General features: G+C 44.3%; 3 protein-coding genes across 5 annotated transcripts; 2 read left to right on the forward strand and 1 right to left on the reverse strand.

The window, feature by feature from the left end:
- The first annotated feature begins 1,136 nt into the window (after positions 1–1,136).
- LOC121904092 (chymotrypsin B) lies at positions 1,137–4,427 on the forward strand. Its single transcript, XM_042421624.1, has 7 exons — positions 1,137–1,951; positions 2,197–2,300; positions 2,382–2,461; positions 2,954–3,035; positions 3,117–3,297; positions 3,719–3,852; positions 4,080–4,427. Exons 1-7 carry the CDS (start codon positions 1,864–1,866, stop codon positions 4,239–4,241), a joined length of 831 nt encoding a protein of 276 aa, XP_042277558.1. The 5' UTR covers positions 1,137–1,863; the 3' UTR covers positions 4,242–4,427.
- Positions 4,428–10,705: 6,278 nt separating this feature from the next.
- On the forward strand, positions 10,706–13,045 carry LOC121904101 (chymotrypsin A-like). 2 transcript variants are annotated; one of them, XM_042421645.1, is made up of 7 exons: positions 10,706–10,963; positions 11,274–11,377; positions 11,540–11,619; positions 12,035–12,113; positions 12,194–12,374; positions 12,557–12,690; positions 12,848–13,045. In XM_042421645.1, exons 1-7 carry the CDS (start codon positions 10,912–10,914, stop codon positions 13,007–13,009), a joined length of 792 nt encoding a protein of 263 aa, XP_042277579.1. In that variant the 5' UTR covers positions 10,706–10,911; the 3' UTR covers positions 13,010–13,045. The 2 variants fall into 2 exon arrangements, with proteins under 2 accessions (XP_042277579.1, XP_042277571.1); XM_042421637.1 differs by lacking the exon at positions 10,706–10,963 and having other exon boundaries at positions 11,137–11,377.
- Positions 13,046–15,535: 2,490 nt separating this feature from the next.
- Positions 15,536–20,663, reverse strand: LOC121900157 (agouti related neuropeptide). 2 transcript variants are annotated; one of them, XM_042416210.1, is made up of 5 exons: positions 20,631–20,663; positions 19,055–19,113; positions 16,383–16,570; positions 15,816–15,913; positions 15,536–15,740 (listed from the first exon to the last, which is right to left on the reverse strand). In XM_042416210.1, exons 3-5 carry the CDS (start codon positions 16,492–16,494, stop codon positions 15,549–15,551), a joined length of 402 nt encoding a protein of 133 aa, XP_042272144.1. In that variant the 5' UTR covers positions 16,495–16,570; positions 19,055–19,113; positions 20,631–20,663; the 3' UTR covers positions 15,536–15,548. The 2 variants fall into 2 exon arrangements, with proteins under 2 accessions (XP_042272144.1, XP_042272135.1); XM_042416201.1 differs by lacking the exons at positions 19,055–19,113; positions 20,631–20,663 and having other exon boundaries at positions 16,383–16,943.
- Between the last annotated feature and the right edge of the window lie 1,837 nt (positions 20,664–22,500).

A 22,500-nucleotide genomic window follows, 5' to 3' on the forward strand; every position in this document is an offset into this window, starting at 1 on the left:
AACTAACACACACTAACACACACACACTAACACACACACTGCTGTCTAAATATTTGTGGAAAGTTCTTCTCACAGCTGGTTAATGATCCACATATAGAAACACAACTTATAGATCTGTTGTCATAGAAACACGTCATACACATGTGCATGTAAACGTTGACATATTAAACACATATATTACATTATATTATATTATATTATATTATATTACATTATATTATATTGTGTGTGTGTGTGTTAGTGTGTGTGTGTATGTGCTAGTGTAGCGTGTGTGTTAGTGTATGTTAGTGTGTGTGTGTGTTAGTGTATGTTAGTGTGTGTGTGTGTTAGTGTGTTAGTGTATGTGTGTGTGTGTGTGTGTGTGTTAGTGTATGTTAGTGTGTGTGTGTGTTAGTGTATGTTAGTGTGTGTGTGTGTTAGTGTGTTAGTGTGTGTATGTGTTAGTGTATGTTAGTGTGTGTGTGTGTGTTAGTGTATGTTAGTGTGTGTGTGTTAGTGTATGTTAGTGTGTGTGTGTGTTAGTGTGTGTTAGTGTGTGTGTGTGTTAGTGTGTGTTAGTGTGTGTGTGTGTTAGTGTATGTTAGTGTGTGTGTGTGTTAGTGTATGTTAGTGTGTTAGTGTGTTAGTGTGTGTGTGTGTTAGTGTATGTTAGTGTGTGTGTGTGTTTGTGTGTGTGTGTGTGTTAGTGTGTTAGTGTGTGTGTGTGTTAGTGTATGTTAGTGTGTTTGTGTGTGTGTGTGTGTTAGTGTGTTAGTGTGTGTGTGTGTTAGTGTATGTTAGTGTGTGTGTGTGTTTGTGTGTGTGTGTGTGTTAGTGTGTTAGTGTGTGTGTGTGTTAGTGTATGTTAGTGTGTTTGTGTGTGTGTGTGTGTTAGTGTGTTAGTGTGTGTGTGTGTTAGTGTGTGTGAGTGTGTTAGTGTGTGTGTGTGTGTGTGTGTGTGTGTGTTAGTGTGTGTGTGTGTGTGTTAGTGTATGTTAGTGTGTGTGTGTGTGTTAGTGTATGTTAGTGTGTGTTAGTGTGTTAGTGTATGTTAGTGTGTGTTAGTGTGTGTGTGTGTGTTAGTGTGTGTTAGTGTGTGTGTGTGTAGTGTGTGTTAGTGTGTGTTAGTGTATGTTAGTGTGTGTGTTAGAGTGTGTGTGTGTTAGTGTGTGTGTGTGTGTGTGTGTGTGTGTGTGCTAGTGATTAGAACATACATACAGTGTCATTGAACAGTCAGTCCAACCATCCACCTGACCTCTGACCTCTGACCTCTGATAAAGTGTCTGATCAGTTACATCACCAAATACTTTTTAATTCAACATATGAAAACTTGAAGTTTATATTCAGCAGTGCAGCAGCTGAAGCCTGTGAACATACATGTGAACATACATGTGAACATACATGTGAACATACGTGTGAACATACATGTGCTGTATGTGGTGTGTTTACATGTTGACACACATTAACCAGGACGGCAGACATGAACATGTGTGTTTAAATCTATTCATCTACATCAGGATGGAGCTGATGTTATAAAGTAGTTTATATTTTAGACTTTATTTACTTCCTGTGTATATTTGATGTTTAAAGTTACTCAGTAACTCATTAATGTGCAATAACAGAATATTTCTCTGTAGAATAAATCCTGTTATTTTAAACAGGTTGTTATATTCATTCATCATCAAACGGTTTTAAAGTTATGAAAGCTTCTGCACATTCAGCCTGACCTGACTGGTCATCAACATGTTGAGTTCTCAGCCAATCAGAGAGCTGTAGGCGTGGGAACGCCGCCGCCGCCTCGGGTCAGATAACCAGCTGGCAGCTGAGCTGGACAAACCGGCGGCCGCTCTGATTGGCTGAGGCTCGGCAGGCTTCAAGCATAAAATGACAGCTCGTTCCTTCGGCATCATCATCGTCGTCATGGCCTTCCTCTGGATCGTCTCCTGCCTCGCCTTCGTCAGCGCCGCCTACGGTGAGACACTCAGACTGTTTCCTGGTTCATGATTCGTTCTGTAAAGACGAGCCGAGAGAGTTTATATCGCAGATCAATATCTGTTCATGTTCTGATCAAACATTTCACATCATCGTCAGCCATGTTTGAACTTTTAGCTCAGTTTGTATTGATCATCGATCAGCAGGAACAGACATGTTTCACCTGATCAATGATGTGAAACAGTGGATCGGTCCTTTAAAGTCTGCTTCCTGTCATCCTCTCAGGCTGCGGCACCCCCGCCATCAGCCCCGTGGTGTCCGGCTACGCCCGCATCGTCAACGGCGAGGAGGCGGTGCCTCACTCCTGGCCCTGGCAGGTGTCCCTGCAGGTGAGTCAGCTGACCGCCAACACTCTTCTTCTTCTTCTTCTTCTGCTTCTGTTTGAGTGACGTCTGGTTTGTTTCTCTCAGCAATCCAACGGCTTCCACTTCTGTGGAGGATCTCTGATCAACGAGAACTGGGTGGTGACCGCCGCTCACTGCAACGTCAGGTCAGTACGACGCGACGCGACGCGACGCAACGCGACACGACGGCGGAGATGAATCAGTCAGTCCGTCTCTGAATACTTCCCTCCTCCGTCGGAGGCTGTCAGCTCCGAGCTCAGAGACGGTTTCCTCACTGATCCGACTGCTGCATTTTACATAAATTAGCTTCATTTATTTATATTTATTATTATTATTATGCTGGTTTAAATACTTACTGTATATAAAGTTTATTTGGGTGGATTTTAGAGCCTTTTGGTTCCTACTGAAGACTTTAAAACACATCACAGACACATATGTTTGTTTTTAAAAAAAGAGCTTCAGTATAATTTTTAGTGCTGGCGGTGAAATCTGCCTGAGAAGACGAACTCAGGGGAGTAAATCTTGTGTTTAATGCAGACTGAGGTTTTGTTTGGTGACGTTGTGTAAAAACACGTAGAGTTTTTACGTTGTTTACAGTCACTGACGATGTGTAAACGTGTTTCTGTGTTTCCTGTCAGGACCTACCACCGCGTCGTCGCCGGAGAACACGATAAGGGCTACGGCTCCAACGAGGACGTCCAGGTGCTGAAGCCCGCCAAGGTGAGAACCGCCTGTCAGCCAATCAGCTTTCAGAACATACCTTCGTCCTCCGCTAACCCCTCCCCCTGCCCCCCCCCTCAGGTGTTCACTCACCCCAGGTGGAACCCCCGCACCATCAACAATGACATCACCCTCATCAAGCTGGCCACGCCCGCCCGCCTGGGCACCAACGTGTCCCCCGTCTGCCTGGCTGAGTCGGCCGACGTGTTTGCCCCCGGCATGACCTGCGTCACCTCCGGCTGGGGTCTGACCCGCTACAACGGTGAGGCATCATCACGGAACCGTTACATCATCACGGAACCGTTACACATCTGTACACATCATCACGGTACCGTTACATCATCACGGAACCGTTACATCATCACGGTACTGTTACATCATCACAGTACCGTTAGATCGTCATGGTACCGTTACACATCTGTACACATCATCACGGAACCGTTACATCATCACAGTACCGTTACATCATCATCGCGGTACCGTTATATGGTCATGTTAGCTTTAGCTGAGGCTAGCCTGAACTAGCAGCAGTGCAGCCACTCTGGTTCAGTTTTGTTTATTAAATATTGTAGAAATATGCAGAAAAAGGCCTTTAGGGTATAAAATAATGTATTAAAATCAAATCTAAAGAAGAAGGAAGTGCAGTGCGTGTTTGAGTGTTTTGTGCCGCATGTGTCCCACAGCTCCCAGTACTCCCAACAAGCTGCAGCAGGCCGCTCTGCCTCTGCTGTCCAACGAGGAGTGTAAGAGACACTGGGGCAGCAACATCTCCGACGTCATGATCTGTGCCGGAGGAGCCGGAGCCACATCCTGCATGGTGAGGCCCCGCCCACACACCTGTTTATTGTTTGTTGTTTATTTGGATCGCCATTAGTTGTTACCAAGGCAACAGCTACTCTTCCTGTAGTTCCTATAGTTTGTTTTTTCTTCTGTTGGTCACAACTTCTGGTTTTTATTTCAGGACTTCTTGTTTTCCTGTCTTCAGACCTCGTTCCTTCATCTCCTGACGCTGTTGTTGTTGTTGTTGTTGTTTGTTGTTTCCAGGGCGACTCTGGCGGCCCTCTGGTCTGTGAGAAGGACAATGCCTGGACTCTGGTGGGAATCGTCTCCTGGGGAAGCAGCCGTTGCTCCACCTCCACCCCCGCCGTCTACGCCCGTGTCACTGAGCTCCGCAGCTGGGTCGACCAGATCCTCGCCGCCAACTAATTGGTCCGAGCAAATCTCCTGACCCCTCCTACCGAACCCCCCCTGACCCCCGACCCTGACCCCCCCCAGGCCCGGCGTTCCCCCAGCAGAGACCACCGGACACTAGATGACAATAAAACCGTCTGAACATCACTGACTGTGTTTGTTGTTGCTGTTTGAGTTTGTGTCGCACAGAGCTGAGAACACACAGCAGGGGGCGCTAGATCAGTACATGTAATGGAAGTGGGGAACATATCTCCTCAAAACCATGAACAACAATATCCAAAAGGCCAGACAGCGCCACCTGGTGGGCAAAGTAAAAAGCTGCATGAGATTGGGTGACTAAACAAACTGCAGAAGACAATTTAATATATTTAATATCCATTCTGCTGCAGCTCTGCTCCTAAACATGCAAACAGAGTTTACACGGGGAAATCCCTGCAGCGCTATGTTGGTCACATGACACCGGGCGGCCTGCAACAATACAAACTGTGCCAAATTTAAAAAGTTAAAATCCACAACACATAAAGGGTCATAACAACACAAAACTTCTGGGTAACATAACAGTGAACAATATGCATTAAAGATTAGAACATAAACTATTCAATCTCCAAAGAGAACAATCAAACAGAGCAGCAGCAACGCAAAACAGCACTCTGCAAATAAACTGCACTCAAACCTGCAGTAGAACTATTCTGTCAACACGTCACACCATAAAGACGCTGTGTGGCTAACATGTTAGCAAACATCTAGCAAAACTATTATCATATGAACAGAGTCAATAATTACTGGAGGTGTTCCTCAGGGTTCTGTCTTTGGTCCTTTGTTTTGTCTATTCACGTGATAATATTGATGTTTGTCAGTGTTTTAAAAAAACTAACAACCCAAATGTTACATAAACACCTCTTTGGTTAGCATTAGCCCCAGCCTGGCTAATCTGCACTGCAGCAGAACAAGTAAAAACACATGATCACATTATAGTTTGTGTTTGTGAAGCATTGATCATCAGTAGTGTCAATAATTACTGAAGGTTTGATCTTTGGTCCTTTATAATTTCAGTTTACATCCAGCAGACATGACGTCTGAATATTCAGCTGCTGGATGTTTTACTTTCACTCTAAAGCTTCTTTCAGACTTTATTTACTGAAATAAATGAGTTCAGTCCTCAGATGTTTGTTACACTTCAACACAGCTGAAGGAGCCGGATCAGCAGCACAAAGGCTGCATTCACACCACATCCAGCAACATGCAGCTTCCTGCAGGGTTGTGTGGGGGGTGTGGGCTTGTTTATTTGTGTTTTAGAACATAGCCGGTGTGAAACAGGTGTGTGGCTTTTTTAAAATGAAGCCAACAACAAAGTAAACAAGTAAACAAGTAAACAAGGCTCTTCTTCTCATGGGCGTCTTCGGTCTGATCATCGGCTTACGTGATTGGCCACTGCAGCATGACGTTGGATTGAGTTTCAGCAAAAGTTGATTCTGGTTCAGACTCGAGCGCTTTCCCAACGGTCCCTGGGGCGGCCATGTTGAATCTACTTTGCATTTTTTCTCAGAATGAAGCCGCTGACAGGTGAACATCCTGTTCAATACATTCATCAGCTGACATCAGTTGAATAAAGCAGGAAAGCTGCATGTTCTTATAATGCTGAGATGAATCTTTATTTAAACCTCGAGTCTGTTCAGGAAACAGCTTCGTAGTCTCACACTCTGATATCTGAAAATAAAAATATATCATTTCCATAATCAATAGTTAATAAAAACTACTCAGCTGTGACCTTTGACCTGCACTCTCATTAACTATTCAACATCATCACAGCTGATGATGTCATCAGCCTGATGTTTGTGTGTCCTCGGTGACAGAGAGTTTAGTTATTATATAGTTATTATTTCTATTTACTGTTTCAGGATGAAGTCACAGCTGTGTTTGACCTCTTCATCATTATTACTGTCACCACCGAGGCCGACTCCATTCGGACGATCCATCGATCCCTTACACTCAGCACTTAGTCCTCTTCCCCCCTTTATATTCAAAGTATTTGTGTGGTGTCGTTCCCTCCTTTTCCTTTATTATTTTGGTATATTTCGTCATGAAATAAAGGGACAGGTTGACACATGCACTGTACTGCACTGAAAAGCCCACTGAGATAGTCTGTGTGCATACTAACTTCCACACCAGGTGCTCAAGCTGTACAGACTGATAATGACACCTTGAGGTGGACGGGCAGTCCACGCCTTTACTTGAAGAGTTTACCAACTTTTATGTAAACAGTGTCACGGCTCTTGTCAATCAGATGTAATTGTCTTGTTTGTTTGCAGCAGATTTTCTGAGTTGACGCATAAATCTCTCTGTACGTCTCAGTTTACAGAGTTTTTAATTGTCGTGTCAGGGCGACCAGAGACCTCCGCCGGCTGAGCTAGCTAACTTCTTCTCTGCTAACTTGAATAGAGATAAAAATAATTTCTTCTAGACTTTCCAAATGTTATCGGATGGATCAAATTCTGATAGTGAAACGAGTCATTTTGATGCTCAGAACAATTTATCCACCATTTTACAGCCGCTACATTAGCGACAGAGTCGGCTACGGCGGACGTTAGCATGTCAGCGATGTAATTACTGTCACCGCCAGAAGAGGGAGACAAACATCCCACACGGCAGCTTTAAAAACACACCAGAAACAAGCAGGAGTTAAAACATCATCATCATCATCAACTGTCAGGTACATATACAGGATATGGAATATATAGACACTGTATATGTAGTCTCAATTTTATATATATAAACAGGAACAGGAACATCTGCACTGAGTATGGGCTGGAGGTCTCAAGGTCACAATGGAAGACACCTTCTAAGGTGGTTGAGAATGACCGAGCCAAGATCCTGACTGATCCAGATCCAGACTGATCCAGATCCAGACTGATCCAGATCCAGACTGACAAGCTGGTGATGGTGAACCAACCGGACATCGTGTTGATCAACAAACAACAGAAGAAGGCAGCGGTGATAGACGTAGATCCCCAGCGACAGCAGCATCATGAAGAAGAAACACGAGAAGATCGATAAACACCAAGAGGAGCTAGAAAAGATGTGAGGAGTGAAGGCAACAGTGGTGTCAGTGGTAATGGGAGCACTGGGGGCTGTGACCCACAAACTGGGAGAGTGGCTCAGGACTAATTAACTGTTCAGGACCACTACCCCCCCACTGCCCCCCACCGCCCCCCACCGCCCCCACTGCCCCCACCGCCTCCACCGCCTCCCCACTGCCTCCACCGCCTCCACCGCCCCCACCGCCCCCCACCGCCCCCCACCGCCCCCCCCACTGCCCCCACCGCCCCCCCACTGCCCACCACCGCCTCCACCGCCACCACCGCCCCCCCACTGCCCCCACCGCCTCCACCGCCACCACCGCCCCCCCACTGCCCCCACCGCCTCCACCGCCACCACCGCCTCCACCGCCTCCACCGCCACCACCGCCACCACCGCCACCACCGCCTCCGACCGCCCCCCACCACCCCCCCCCTGCCCCCACCGCCTCCACCGCCACCACCGCCCCCCCACTGCCTCCACCGCCCCCACCGCCTCCGACCGCCCCCCACCACCCTCCCACCGCCTCCACCGCCGCTGCTGCTGCTGCTGGGAAACACACACATGTTTCATCCAACCGACCTTCAACACACTAACACACACACACACACTAACACTAACACACACACTAACACTAACACACACACACATACACACACACTAACACACACATACACACTAACACTAACACACACACTAACACTAACACACACACACATACACACACACTAACACACACACACATACACACACACTAACACACACACACACATACACACACACACACTAACACTAACACACACACACGAACACACACACACACACACACACTAACACACACACACACACACACACTAACACACACACACACACACACACACTAACACTAACACACACACACGAACACACACACACACACACTAACACACACACACACACACACACACTAACACTAACACACACACACGAACACACACACACACACACACACTAACACACACACACACACACACACACTTACACTAACACACACACACGAACACACACACACACACACACTAACACACACACACACACACACACACACACACACTAACACACACACACACACACACACACTAACACTAACACACACACACGAACACACACACACACACACACACACACACACACACACTAACACACACACACACACACACACACTTACACTAACACACACACACGAACACACACACACACACACACTAACACACACACACACACACACACACTAACACTAACACACACACACACACACACACACACATGATGACTAACCAACAGCAGCTTATGTGAACCAGATTTACAGAAACTCACCACGAGTGACTGATAATACTATATATTAATAAATTAATCTGTAACGTCTTTAGCCGCCGCACGGTTAGCCGCCGCACGGTTAGCCGCCGCTCGGTTAGCCGCCGCTCTGCTAGCCGCTGCATGGTTAGCCGCCGCTCGGTTAGCCGCCGCTCGGCTAGCCGCGGCGCCGAACAGCGTCAGAGAAACACTGAGAACAAGATGGCGGAGACTCCTGCGACATCAGAGATTCCTCCTAATGAGAACATGCTGGCTAACGGTATCAAGTCTCTGAAACTGTTAAAGGCAAGAACGATGATGAAGAAACTGGTGAACCAGAACCAACGACCACAGGAAGAACTGACGACACTTTCACGTCAGAATCTCTGCCGTCAGAGAGGAAACTGACTTCTGAAAACTCTGTCGAGTGAAGCGTCGGATATAAAAGCCGATACGAGATCCATCGCACAGACGCTGCGTCTGCAAGCGACTGAAGACCGAGACACATCGGTCCGCTTCCTGCAGGACGAAGCCGAGTCAGCTGCAGCAAGAAGAAAGAAACAGACAGTCTGGAAGAACCTGAGAAACATGAATCCTGCTGTCAGCAGCTCTCAGCATTCAGTTGATCAGTCTGATCGAAGCTCACAGTGTAACAGGATCAGTCAGCTGCTGCTGGTGTAGTTATCAATGAACACATAAATAAAGCTGTAAATATGGACGTTGTACTTCTGGGCTTTTTGTTTGCTTTTCATTGAACGAGGAAGATTTGATTTACTTTTCATATCCGTTAAATTCCAGCACAGTTTAGGATATTTTGCGTTTGAGAAGGAAGCAGCCGGGTTGTCACAGTGGTTTGTTCTCTATGTTCCAGTATAATAAACAGCACCAGTTGGACGTTGGCCTGTATTATTTCTAACACAACTTGTTTTTGTTGTATAAAGTTATGTAACTACACTGGAAGTTTAACTTTATGACTTTATGTTCTGTGTGAAGTGAGGGGAAGGCGAGTCAGTGTTCACTGTGAGTCTGTTTGGCTTATTTTATGTTTGTCTGATGTGTGTTTTATATCAGTCACTGAAGTTAACACAGGAACCAATCAGAATGTAATAATGACAAAGCAGGCAGGAAATGAGTTAACAACGTCTTACAACTGATTCAAACATATATGATATAAACATGTTGCCAAAATGTTTTTAAAGGAAAAAGATTCTTACATATCTGAAAAAAGGACAGTTTATTATTATTATCCTATAAAAGGACAGACTGCACGGGTCAACTTTATTATTGCACATATTTCAGTAGGAAAACAGGTGTCAGAGGTGCAAGAGAGGGCGTCTGCCCCCCCGAGCGCCCTCACACCTGCTCGGTATGAAGTTCAGAAGAAAACATCATCAGTGGAAGAGAATCACAACAACATCACTGACTCAGCCGCGCCGCGCTGCGTGAACGAGTCTCAGGCTGTACGACAGCTTCGAGTCACATGGTCTCAACCTGGAGACGTGATCCATGGTGCAGGCCGTGTTCCAGGAGAAGCAGTGCATTCTGGGTAAGAAACTAAACTCATTCAGGACTAAATAGATTTAAATGAATTTCAGTGGGCCTGAATATACTGTTAAACAATGATAAAAACAAATAATGTTGTAACTTAATGTTCAATATAAACATGATAATATCAGCTGTCAGAGAAGGATGCAGGCTCAGGACGGGGAAGAGGATGAAGAGGAGGAGGAGGATGAAGAGGAGGAGGAGGAAGACAGATATATGTCTGACTATAATAATATAGTAGATTTTATATTTCAGCTTCCTGTTTCCCAGAAACCCAGAATCTGCAGTAGAAGAAGACAGACGGACTGTTTCTCTTTATTTCATTAATTACTTTAATTTTTAAAAAATATTTATTAACTTTTTTATGATTTGTCTCTTTTTCTCCTTCATGTGTTTCTTGTTGTTTAGTTTTGTTTCTGAGCAGCGCGGGTCAGTTTCTGTTTTCTGACATCAGATAAAAACAAATATCTGATCTTTAATGAATTAATTAATCTGAATTAATGAAGCGAACTGTTGGATGTTTTTACAGATTAATACTCAGCGATCTGTTGCAGCTTCATGTTGTTTCAACATGTTTGTGCTTCGTCGGGTGGAAAATTCTCCACCTGTCCGAACTCTCACCGTCTGATAACGCGCCTCAGCGCGCCGCCACGTCCCTCCTGTCTCGTCCAATCCCGTCGCTCCCTGCGGGTATAAAAGCTCGTCTCTCAGACGGAGCTTTCATGTTCGAGCCATGGCCTTCCTCTGGATCCTCTCCTGCCTCGCCTTCGCCGGCGCCGCCTACGGTGAGACCGTTTTTAATTTACAAACTATTTATTGATTGATTTAATATTTGGTAACCATGGTTACAAGAAACCAGAAATAAAAAGAAACAAAAACAATTGTGAATAAAAATATAAAGAAAAATACATTTAAACCTGGACGCAGTCTGAGATCAATACGTTTATTGGCTGATCAGTTTTAGAGTATTGATCTAATTAACGATCGTTTCTTACTGAAAATGTGACTCGAGGTGTTTCATGTGTTTCCAAAGATCAGGAACAAACTTCCTGACTCATGTTGTTGTTAATGATGTCGTTATGATGATGTCACCAGGTTGCGGCACTCCCGCCATCCCCCCCGTCATCACGGGTTACTCCCGTATCGTGAACGGCGAGGAGGCGGTGCCTCACTCCTGGCCCTGGCAGGTGTCCCTGCAGGTACACACACACACACACACACACACACACACACACACACACACACACACACACGCACACACACACACACGCACGCACGCACGCACACACACACACACACACGCACACACACACACACACACACACAGGCAGGTTGTGTTCATGAACATCTGGTTTTTTCAGGATTACACCGGCTTCCACTTCTGCGGAGGCTCCCTCATCAGCGAGAACTGGGTTGTGACCGCCGCTCACTGCAACGTCAAGTAAACACCGGCGACCTTTAACCTTTAACCTTTAACCTTTAACCCTCACCTGTCACCTCACCATCACTGTAACTGAGGTTTTGAGTTCTGACTTATTTTGATTTAATTGTTGATGATTCGACAGAAATTATTTGATAACTGGATTCAAATGTATTTTAAACTGTCGTCGTAGCAACAAGTCCTCGAGCTGAGCTCGAACTCGATCAAACATTTTTATGGAAATTGTTGAATAATTATGGTTTTAGATGAGAACATGCAGCTTATTGGTTCACTGAGATGATGTTTACTTTAAATGCAGTTAAACCTGCCGTATGATCAGCTGACGTTAGGCTCCGCCTCCCGTCGCTCAGGTGTTTTTCAGGTTTTTTTTGTTGTTGTTGTTGTTGGCTGGTTTCATTCACATATTTTTCTGCAGGACATACCACCGCGTGGTCCTCGGAGAACACGACCGTTCCTCCAACGCCGAGGACGTCCAGGTGATGAAGGTCGGCAAGGTGAGCGACAAGCAGCAGGACTTCATCACGTCTCGTGAGCTCCCGCGTGTTCACCGGCTAACAGTTTCATTTCCTGTCAGGTGTTCAAGCACCCCCGCTACAACGGCTTCACCATCAACAACGACATCCTGCTCATCAAGCTGGCCAGCCCCGCCCAGTTGAACATGCGTGTTTCCCCCGTGTGCCTGGCCGAGACCGCAGACAACTTCCCCGGAGGCATGAAGTGCGTGACCACCGGCTGGGGCCTGACGCGCTACAACGGTGACTATATTATTATTATTATCATTATTATTATTATTAGTGCTTTACACCTGCTGAGAGCTCACCTGTGCAGCTTCTCAGACCTCTACGGGGAGCGCTGACACAGGAAACATGGCGTGCTTTGACCACCGGGGGCAGCATGCAGCAGGTAGACATCAGTGTGACGTGTTGTTGTGTTGCAGCTCCTGACACCCCCCCCCTGCTGCAGCAGGCCTCCCTCCCTCTGCTGACCAATGACCAGTGCAAGCGTTACTGGGGCAACAAGATCAGCAACCTGATGATCTGCGCCGGAGCCGCCGGAGCCTCCAGCTGCATGGTGGGTGCCGCATGCTAACCACCGACAGACATGTTGACAACATATTAGCAACACGTTAAATGATCTAAATAGGCTGGACGTGCTAACATGTAGCGATCACCGATGTTTGTCATTTGTTTGTTTGTGTGTTTATTTATTTGTGTGTGTTTGTTTTCAGGGCGACTCTGGTGGCCCTCTGGTCTGTGAGAAGGCCGGCGCCTGGACTCTGGTCGGTATCGTGTCCTGGGGAAGCGGCACCTGCACTCCCACAATGCCCGGCGTGTACGCCCGCGTCACCGAGCTGCGTGCCTGGGTGGACCAGACCATCGCCGCCAACTGAGCGAGACACCAGTTTCATTTTCAACATAAAGATCAATAAAACACGCAGAATCTGAAACACACGACTCGTTCTCATTTATTCACATCAATCCGAAAAAACTGTTTTCACATGATGCTGCTGGGAGTCCGAAAGGTTAGCTTAGCATACAGACTGGAAGCAGGGGAAAACAGCTAGCTTAGCTTAGCATACAGACTGGAAGCAGGGGAAAACAGCTAGCTTAGCTTAGCATACAGACTGGAAGCAGGGGAAAACAGCTAGCTTAGCTTAGCTTACAGACTGGAAGCAGGGGAAAACAGCTAGCTTAGCTTAGCATACAGACTGGAAGCAGGGGAAAACAGCTAGCTTAGCTTAGCATACAGACTGGAAGCAGGGGAAAACAGCTAGCTTAGCTTAGCATACAGACTGGAAGCAGGGGAAAACAGCTAGCTTAGCATACAGACTGGAAGCAGGGGAAAACAGCTAGCTTAGCTTAGCTTACAGACTGGAAGCAGGGGAAAACAGCTAGCTTAGCATACAGACTGGAAGCAGGGGAAAACAGACTGGAAGCAGGGGAAAACAGCTAGCTTAGCATACAGACTGGAAGCAGGGGAAAACAGCTAGCTTAGCTTAGCATACAAACTGGAAGCAGGGGAAAACAGCTAGCTTAGCTTAGCATACAGACTGGAAGCAGGGGAAAACAGCTAGCTTAGCTTAGCATACAGACTGGAAGTAGAGGAAAACAGCTAGCTTAGCTTAGCATACAGACTGGAAGCAGGGGAAAACAGCTAGCATAGCTTAGCATACAGACTGGAAGTAGAGGGAAACAGCTAGCTTAGCTTAGCATACAGACTGGAAGCAGAGGGAAACAGCTAGCTTAGCTTAGCATACAGACTGGAAGCAGAGGGAAACAGCTAGCTTAGCTTAGCATACAGACTGGAAGCAGGGGGAAACAGCTAGCTTAGCTTAGCATACAGACTGGAAGCAGGGGGAAACAGCTAGCTTAGCTTAGCATACAGACTGGAAGCAGGGGGAAACAGCTAGCTTAGCTTAGCATACAGACTGGAAGCAGGGGTCCTCTCTCTCTCCTCCTGTAACTTCCTGTCCCCCCTCCACCATCATGGAGGATCTTCCAATCCTTTAAATGCACCTCAGGGAGGGGAGAGGAGAGGGGAGGGGGGAGAGGGGGAGGGGGGAGAGGAGAGGGGAGAGGGGAGGAGAGGGGAGGGGAGGGGGGGGAGGGGAGAGGAGAGGGGGAGGGGGGGAGAGAGGAGGGGGGGGGGGAGGAGAGAGGAAGGGGGGGGGGAGGGGAGGGGGGGGGGGCGGGGAGGGGGGGGGAGGGGAGGGGAGAGGAGGGGAGAGGAGAGGAGAGGGGAGGGGAGGGGAGGAGAGGAGGCTCCTGGAGGAGCTGAGTGAGGAATCTCAGGTGTATTCTATAGGAAGTTTTTTGCCGGATGGTAACGCCCCTTTGATCCAACGTGTTTACTGATTGGTCAGCTGATCTGATGACAGCAGATCAGCATCTGATCATATTTATTCATAAAATAAAAATAACTGAATCATGAATCAATCACAAAACTCTTTAACTTTATTATTTTCTTCAGGAGCCAAAAAGCTTCTTTTCTTCTTCTGTTTCAGCTCCTTCCTGAAAACGTCTCATCCTGAGCGATGGAGAGGAGGGGAGGGGGGGGGAGGGGGGGGGGGGGAGGGGAGGGAGGGAGGGGAGAGGGGGGGGGGGGGGGGGGGGGGGAGGGGAGGAGGGGAGGGGGGGGAGGGGAGGGGAGGGGAGGAGAGGGGAGGGGAGGGGGGAGGGGAGGGGAGGGGGGAGGGGAGGAGAGGGGAGGGGGAGGGGGAGGGGGGGGGGGAGAGGGGGAGAGGAGAGGGGAGGGGAGAGGGGGGGGGAGGAGGGGGGGGGGGAGGGGAGGGGGAGGGGGGAGAGGGGGGGGGGGGGGGGGGGCGGGGGGGAGGGGAGGGGGGGAGAGGGGAGGAGGGGGGAGGAGAGGAGAGGAGAGGAGAGGAGAGGAGAGGAGAGGAGGGGAGGGGAGGGGGAGGAGAGGGGAGAGAGGGGGGAGAGGGGAGGGGAGGAAAACATCACTCATCCTGAGCCTGAAAACAACGTCCGACTGTTTTTATCGCTCCGTTACATCAGTTCTGTTTGTTCAGTAATTAACATTTAAATTGTCTGTTTGTGTGACAGACGCTGCTGTGGATCAATAATCACATGATACAAATTGAAGCAGTTATTAGATTCCTTCCATCATTATGTAGAAATGATTAACTGTGTAAAGTGTTGGTTAATTCTACATTAATTAAAAGTTTAAACTTCAGAGTTTAAACTGTTTCTTCTTCATGTTTGACGTTTAAGGTGATGTGTGTCGTCAGTAGTCGTCGTCTCAGGACTTCCTGTTCAGCATTTCAACATGTCGTCCTCATTTTGATGAAGAGTTTGAATCACTGACACAAAACACGTTAAAGTGACGTTTGAAAATATATTAATTTATTCATTTATTCCACAAACAGCACATTTACTCCGTCAGGCGAGTCCGCGGGCGGCGTCGCTCTGTCAGGTGCGTCGCGGCGGGCAGGCGTGGCCCACGCGGCGGCAGTAGCAGATGGCGTTGAAGAAGCGGCAGTAGCAGGTGTCGCAGGGGTCGCAGCAGGGCAGCGGGTAACCCAGACACGACTGCTGGTGAGGGATGCAGCGGCGAGGCGAGCGCATGGCCCGACCCTGCAGCTGCAAGGCTGCCGAGGAGTCCTGAGGAACAGGAAACATTCACCGTGAGCCTCAAGCCTTTGTGGTGAGACTCATCTCTCTTTAGGCCACACCCACCTCGTCATAGGAGCCCGCGTCCAACAGGAAGTGATCCTCCATGGAGTCGACGGGTAAGAGGGCGGGGTCACGCACAGGGTCGGGGGCGTGGCTTCTCTCTGCAGGACAGAAAACAAACATCTGTTCATCAGATGATTGTTTGTAAGTGTGGATGTAATTTATTTATATATTTATTAATATTTAATCAATATCATTTCATAATATTATTAATTAATTTATTGTGAAGCCTCAGATACACAGTTTGACATAAATGAATGTAAACTTATTTCTATTATCAATAACTGATCAGGTGTATTTATGATTCTGATCAGTCGTTATGCAGACGATATACAGCTGTACATTGATTCAGTCAACTTACATTTAACGTTTAAATAACGTCACAAAAACAGATTAAAGTGTTTTATTACACGATTACTGCTTCCTGTTTTTAATTTGTATCACTTTTGTTTTTAATGTTTTTCTTATCAAACGTTTTTATTTATTTTTAATCCTGTTTTTGTGATCATCATTATCATCAGGTGGTGTTTCGAGCTCTCTGATTGGACGGGTGTCCGTGACATCACTGACCGATGTCGGACAGGTAGGCGGGCTCGGCGTCCAGCTGCAGGTTTCCGTGAACCAGAGCGACGGAGAGACGCAGCAGACTGAAGCAGCAGCAGAGCAGCAGACAGCCCAGCATCCTGCCGCCGTCACAAACAGGAGAAGAAGAAGAAGAACTACAGCACCCACAATCCTCGGCTTCTCTCCAACAGTCTCTGAACGCAGGAAACAAAACTCTTGTTACATGAATCATTTCCTGTTGTGAAGATACAAACATCGTCCTGCTGCAGGTCTAATCAATCATGTTCAGAATCAATAATCATCCAGCCATGAGAGATCAATAACACTCATTTATCAAGCAGCCAACCGATCACATGACTGATCACATGAAGGAAGAGCCGATCAGAGATATGGATCAACCCAACAGCTGCCAGATTATCCATCAGTAAAAGAATCAATCATCAGATCAATGCAGATTTATTCTGTTACTGCTGCTTCAATAACATATTATTGATCCTGATCAATGATACTGATTCCGATCAGACACAAACAGTTTTTATTCACGTTTGTGAGTCAAAGTGAATTTTTACTTTCCTGCTTGATGCCATTATTGTTATTATTATTATTATTATTAAATATTATTATTAATAATAATAATTATTATTATTATTAAATATTATTATTATTATTATTATTATTATTAAATATTATTATTATTATTATTATTGTTGTTGTTATTATTATTAATATTATTAAGTATTATTATTATTATTATTATTATTATTATTAATTATTATTATTATTATTATTATTAAATATTATTATTATTATTATTATTATTATTATTATTATTATTGTTGTTGTTATTATTATTAATATTATTAAGTATTATTATTATTATTATTATTATTATTATTAATTATTATTATTATTATTATTATTAAATATTATTATTATTATTATTATTATTATTAAATATTATTATTATTATTATTATTATTATTATTATTATTATTATTATTATTAATTATTATTATTATTATTATTATTATTAAATATTATTATTATTATTATTATTGTTGTTGTTATTATTATTAATATTATTAAGTATTATTATTATTATTATTATTATTATTAAATATTATTATTATTATTATTATTATTATTATTATTATTATTATTATTAATGCTTCTGTCTTTCTCTCAACCCAGCCGGTCGAGGCAGAGGTCCAGGTCCAGGTCCAGGTCCAGGTCCAGGTCCAGGTCTACCTAGAGTCGGTTCTGCTGTTTAAGGGGTTAAAGAGTTTTTCCTGCTGATGGAGGACGTTGGGTCTCTGTAGATTAAAAACTGACTTTTATCACTGAAGTCCAACACTGAACGCTGATCTTAATCAATGACTCATAATCAATGACTCATAATCAATGACTCTTAATCAATGACTCATAATCAATGACTCATAATCAATGACTCATAATCAATGACTCTTGAAGAATCATTGATTAACTTCTTAGTTTAGTTCAGACAATAATCAGTTTTCCTGCTCTACATTGATTTAAAGTTACTTTAAATCCATTGATCCATCTATGAGGGTTATTGATCCATCTATGAGGGTTATTGATCCATCTATGAGGGTTATTGATCCATCTATGAGGGTTAATGATCCATTAATGTGATCAGATGTTCTGTGAAGTATCATCGGTGCTGCTCAGCATGAAAATGATGTTTACATGTTTATCATCAATAAACAAGATGTTTTCTTTCAGACTGACTGCAGGTACAAACATGTTTCTGTTTATCTATTAAAACAATATAAATTCATATTTAAATATTCTGTTTCTGCATCAAACAACAGAAATCAGAATCATTAAATATTCATTTTTATTCTTTTTCCAGACATTTAAATGAGTAAACTTAAAATCAAATTCACCAATCGCTCCAATTATTGATCGCTAAATCAGGCAGAATACTTCATGAAATATTAATTTGTAAATCTTTATCGTTTGGGACTTTTCACTGTGACGAACTCAAACGTGTTAATTTAAAGCTTTTTAACAAACAGCAACACTGAAGTATTTTCACTCAGTTTAAGAATTAAACATCTAATTTATTAACAATAATATAAGAATGTAACGAGTTTGTATTTAACAGTTAAATCAATTTAACACTTTTTCATTTTATTCTTACAATTAGAATCAAACCATTAAACATTAAATATTAAATATTAAATATTAAACAACATAAAACTAAAGCAGCTGTAAAATAGTGTTACTGAAAAACATGATGGAAACCTTCAGTTTGTAAAATACAATGTTATTGTGAATTTCACAACACAGATTGTATAATATATATATAGATATATTATTATACAATATAATATAATATATATATATAGATATAGATATATTATTATACAATATAATATAATATAGATATAGATATATCATTGTACAATATAATATAATATAGATATAGATATATCATTGTACAATATAATATAATATATAAAACAATATAATATGAATCCATGTAAATTTACTCTCATGTAAGAGAAAGTGTACAAAACATTTACAGTTACTTGTGAACGTTGACTCTATGTTTTATTGTTTAACACTAAGCAGAATTTACTGATATAAAATTATATTTCATGAAAAATAACTGATCAGAATTATTGATGTGATTGATCAGAGCAGTGACTCACCTGTCGCTGTGGCTCTCTCATCTCTCTCTCTGAGGGGACGCTGGCAGATTTAAAGACCCCTGGAGGGAGAGAGGTCACATGACCAGTGACCAGTCCGGGTGGGGGGGTGGAGGGTGTTGGGGGGGAGGAGGGGAAGGGGGAGGGGGGAGGAGGGGGGGTGGAGGGGAGGGTTGAGGAGGGGGGGGTGTCATCATCTCATCAGTACGACCTCGTATACAAACATCAGATGTATGTGTGTATGTGTGTGTGTGTGTGTGTGTGCATGTGTGTGTCTGTGTGTATGTGTGTGTGTGTGTGTGTGTGTGTGTGTATATGTGTGTATGTGTGTGTGTGTGTATGTGTGTGTGTGTGTGTGTGTGTATATGTGTGTATGTGTGTGTGTGTGTGTGTGTGCATGTGTGTGTCTGTGTGTGTGTATGTGTGTGTGTGTGTGTGTGTGTGTGTGTGTGCATGTGTGTGTGTGTGTGTGTATGTGTATGTGTGTGTATATGTATGTGTATCAGTGGAGGCTGGTCCATAGAGGCAGAGGAAGTTGATCCTCCTCTATTTTTTGAGAGGCAAGAGGGAGATCAAAATATATAAAAGAATATTTGGTTGAAATAAAACATTACAAATCTCAGTATTATTTATAAAGTATTTTTTCTCTCTTCTTTGGAAAAAATCCATTACTGATATTCTGTTTAAAATGCTTCAACAGCGACACCTGCAGGGCGGGAGGAGAAAGAGCAGTGTGTGTGAGGTGTGTGTGTGGGGGGGGGGACAGAAGAGGACGAGTGTCTGCTGACCTCCGCAGGGCGGGATCTCTTACATTGGACTTAATGTATTTCTTTTTTTTTCATGCTAATCTGTGATTGGCCATGACACGTAAAATGACGCTCCAAGGGAGGCTGTCCTCTCTAACCAATCAACAACCAGAATGCAATATTGACATCGAGTCGGTCCAATGATAGTTTCCAGAATTCATCTTCAACTCTCTCCACTGTAAGGCAGAGTAGCAGCAGAAGTTAGCTCCTTGCTTAGCCAATACAACAGTTAGCTTGTTGTAGCAGCTTGAAGGACTCTTTATACATCTATGGAAGGACTGTTAAGGACTGTTGTTAAGCTAATGGGAGAAATGATCTGGACTGTGCAGCGCAGCAGCAGCAGGACGCTGCCGGGGAAGCTGGAGAGAGAAGCAACCGGAGAAACAACCAGGAGAGTTAGCTTGTTTGTCATTGTTGCTAATGATATCAGACTGGTTAACCAGCAGCCATAAAGTTCTGTTAACTAACAAACAAGATGACCAACAGCTACAAATGGATGTTATGACATGAATACTTCATCTCCATGAAAGAAAGAAGAAGACGTCAGATAACGTGAGTCAGATACAGCTTCTCTCTCTCTGTCTCTTTGGTCGCTAATTTCATCTCTGATGGTTAAATGTCTCTGTGTGGCTGTTGTGTGAATTTATCTCCTTAACAAGAATGCAGCAGAGATATATATATATATAATGTGTTGTGGTTAGTTTGCTTGTTGAAGTTACAGTGAGCTGTCTGGACTCATTCATTCGTTTTTAATTGAGTGGTTGTTCAGTCACCTGTTGATGTTGTGTGATTAGTGAATGAGTGCAGGAGGTATATTGAGGAATGAGCTTAAAGTAACTAGAATAACAAGTGTTAACTAGTGGTGTAACTGATTGTAGTTGATCCGTGATCCATACGGATCGCCCCCCACGGTTCGGCAGGCATATGAACTGCGGATTAATTGCAAAATTTAATGTCTCATTTAAGACAAAGTAAACAAACTGCTGTAAGTACAAGTCATGGGCAGACAGCGTGTCGCTAACGTTAACCGGGCGCGTATGTGCCACATTCCAGCTCCGGAGCTGATCGCGGCCACTCTAGTCAATGTATCTGATTCCACCGGGCGCGCCGCGGAGCGTTTCAGAAGCGTCCCAGAAGCGGCTCTCCGCTCCGCTGTGCTAAAGATAGGCGCCTTGTCTATATTTTACGGAAGCCGCGTCAAGCAGCACAGAGCAGATAGAGCTGGGCAGGAAGTCAGACACAGAAACAGCATTGAGCATCCGGTCAATTTTCAAAATAAAACACCCCGTGCAGACTCCTGGTCGTATATCAACAATAAACACAATTAAAACAGATGAATAAAGAAACCATTTTACTACGTAGCCTAATTAACCACAGCAAAAGCACAAAAATCAAGGAAAATGACCAAATCAACGAAAGCTGAGTAAGTTAACAAAATTGGGCAGTTTAGTTGCCCTGCTACTGCAGTAATTACGGTAGCCTTAAGGGACTTTATCAGCTTTGACTAGGCTGCTGTAATTACTGTAGTAGGAGTGCAACTGACTTTAAAAGGCGGATGGCTTCCCCGCAGTGAAGACGCTCCGCTTCTGACACGCTCCCGGTGGAATAGGGCGCCATGCAGAGGACGGAGCAAAACGGCGTTGGAGCCGGAACGCGGTGCACACGCGCCCGGTGGGTAATGGTTCCAAAGTGACATTTGAGTTACGTTTACCTGCTGTTTAATGTGCTGCAACTGAGCAGCTAATTAGCATCTAGCTGCTAACTGACGTTAGTGGTGAATGTTTATTATCATCAAGTTTTGATGATGTGGACAGAGGCTGTTTCATTCACTGTTTAAAAGAGGAAGGTTTCATGCCTCATGTTGCAATAACTGAGCATTGAATATTTTATGTATTTTATTTTATTTAAACACTGGACATCTGAAATGTTGTTTTCATTTAAGACCATGGGCAAAAGTTCCTTGCTATTTCTGGCTGTAAGTGTGTTACAGAATAAATAGAAAACAAAGTTTTATTTGTCTCTCCCCTTTTTTTCGCTGATTCTAATAATGATCTGATCCGTGACTCAAATCCGTGATACGATCAATCAATCAATCAATCAATCAATCAATCTTTATTTATATAGCGCCATATCACAGCAGAAGTCATCTCAAGGCACTTTTCACATAGAGCAGGTCAAGACCGAACTCTGTAATTTACAGAGACCCAACAAATCCCCCATGAGCAGCACTTGGCGACAGCGGTAAGGAAAAACTCCCCTTTAACGGGTAGAAACCTCAAGCAGACCCCGGCTCTTGGTGGGCGGCCATCTGCTTTGACCGGTTGGGTTGAGAGAGAGAAAGAGAGAGGGAAAGGGGGAGGGGGGACAGGAGAACAACAATCACAACAACAACAACAAGCACGAGCAGCAGCAGCCAGGGAAGGATGCCATCAGGACTGTGAAGGACTGAACCGTTAGTCTTGTGATCTGTTGAGTGTGTAAATCATGTATTTGATAAATGCATTAATACTTTCAGCACTGATCTGTTCCTGTATCACATTATAAGCTTTGTGCTACTTTATATATTTCTGTATACTAAGTAAATACACAGGAAACACGTGTTAGTCATGTGACATCTTGTCTGTTTTTGATGAGAACATAAAT

This window comes from Thunnus maccoyii, chromosome 1, assembly GCF_910596095.1.
Source record: "Thunnus maccoyii chromosome 1, fThuMac1.1, whole genome shotgun sequence".
NCBI classification, from domain to species: domain Eukaryota; kingdom Metazoa; phylum Chordata; class Actinopteri; order Scombriformes; family Scombridae; genus Thunnus; species Thunnus maccoyii.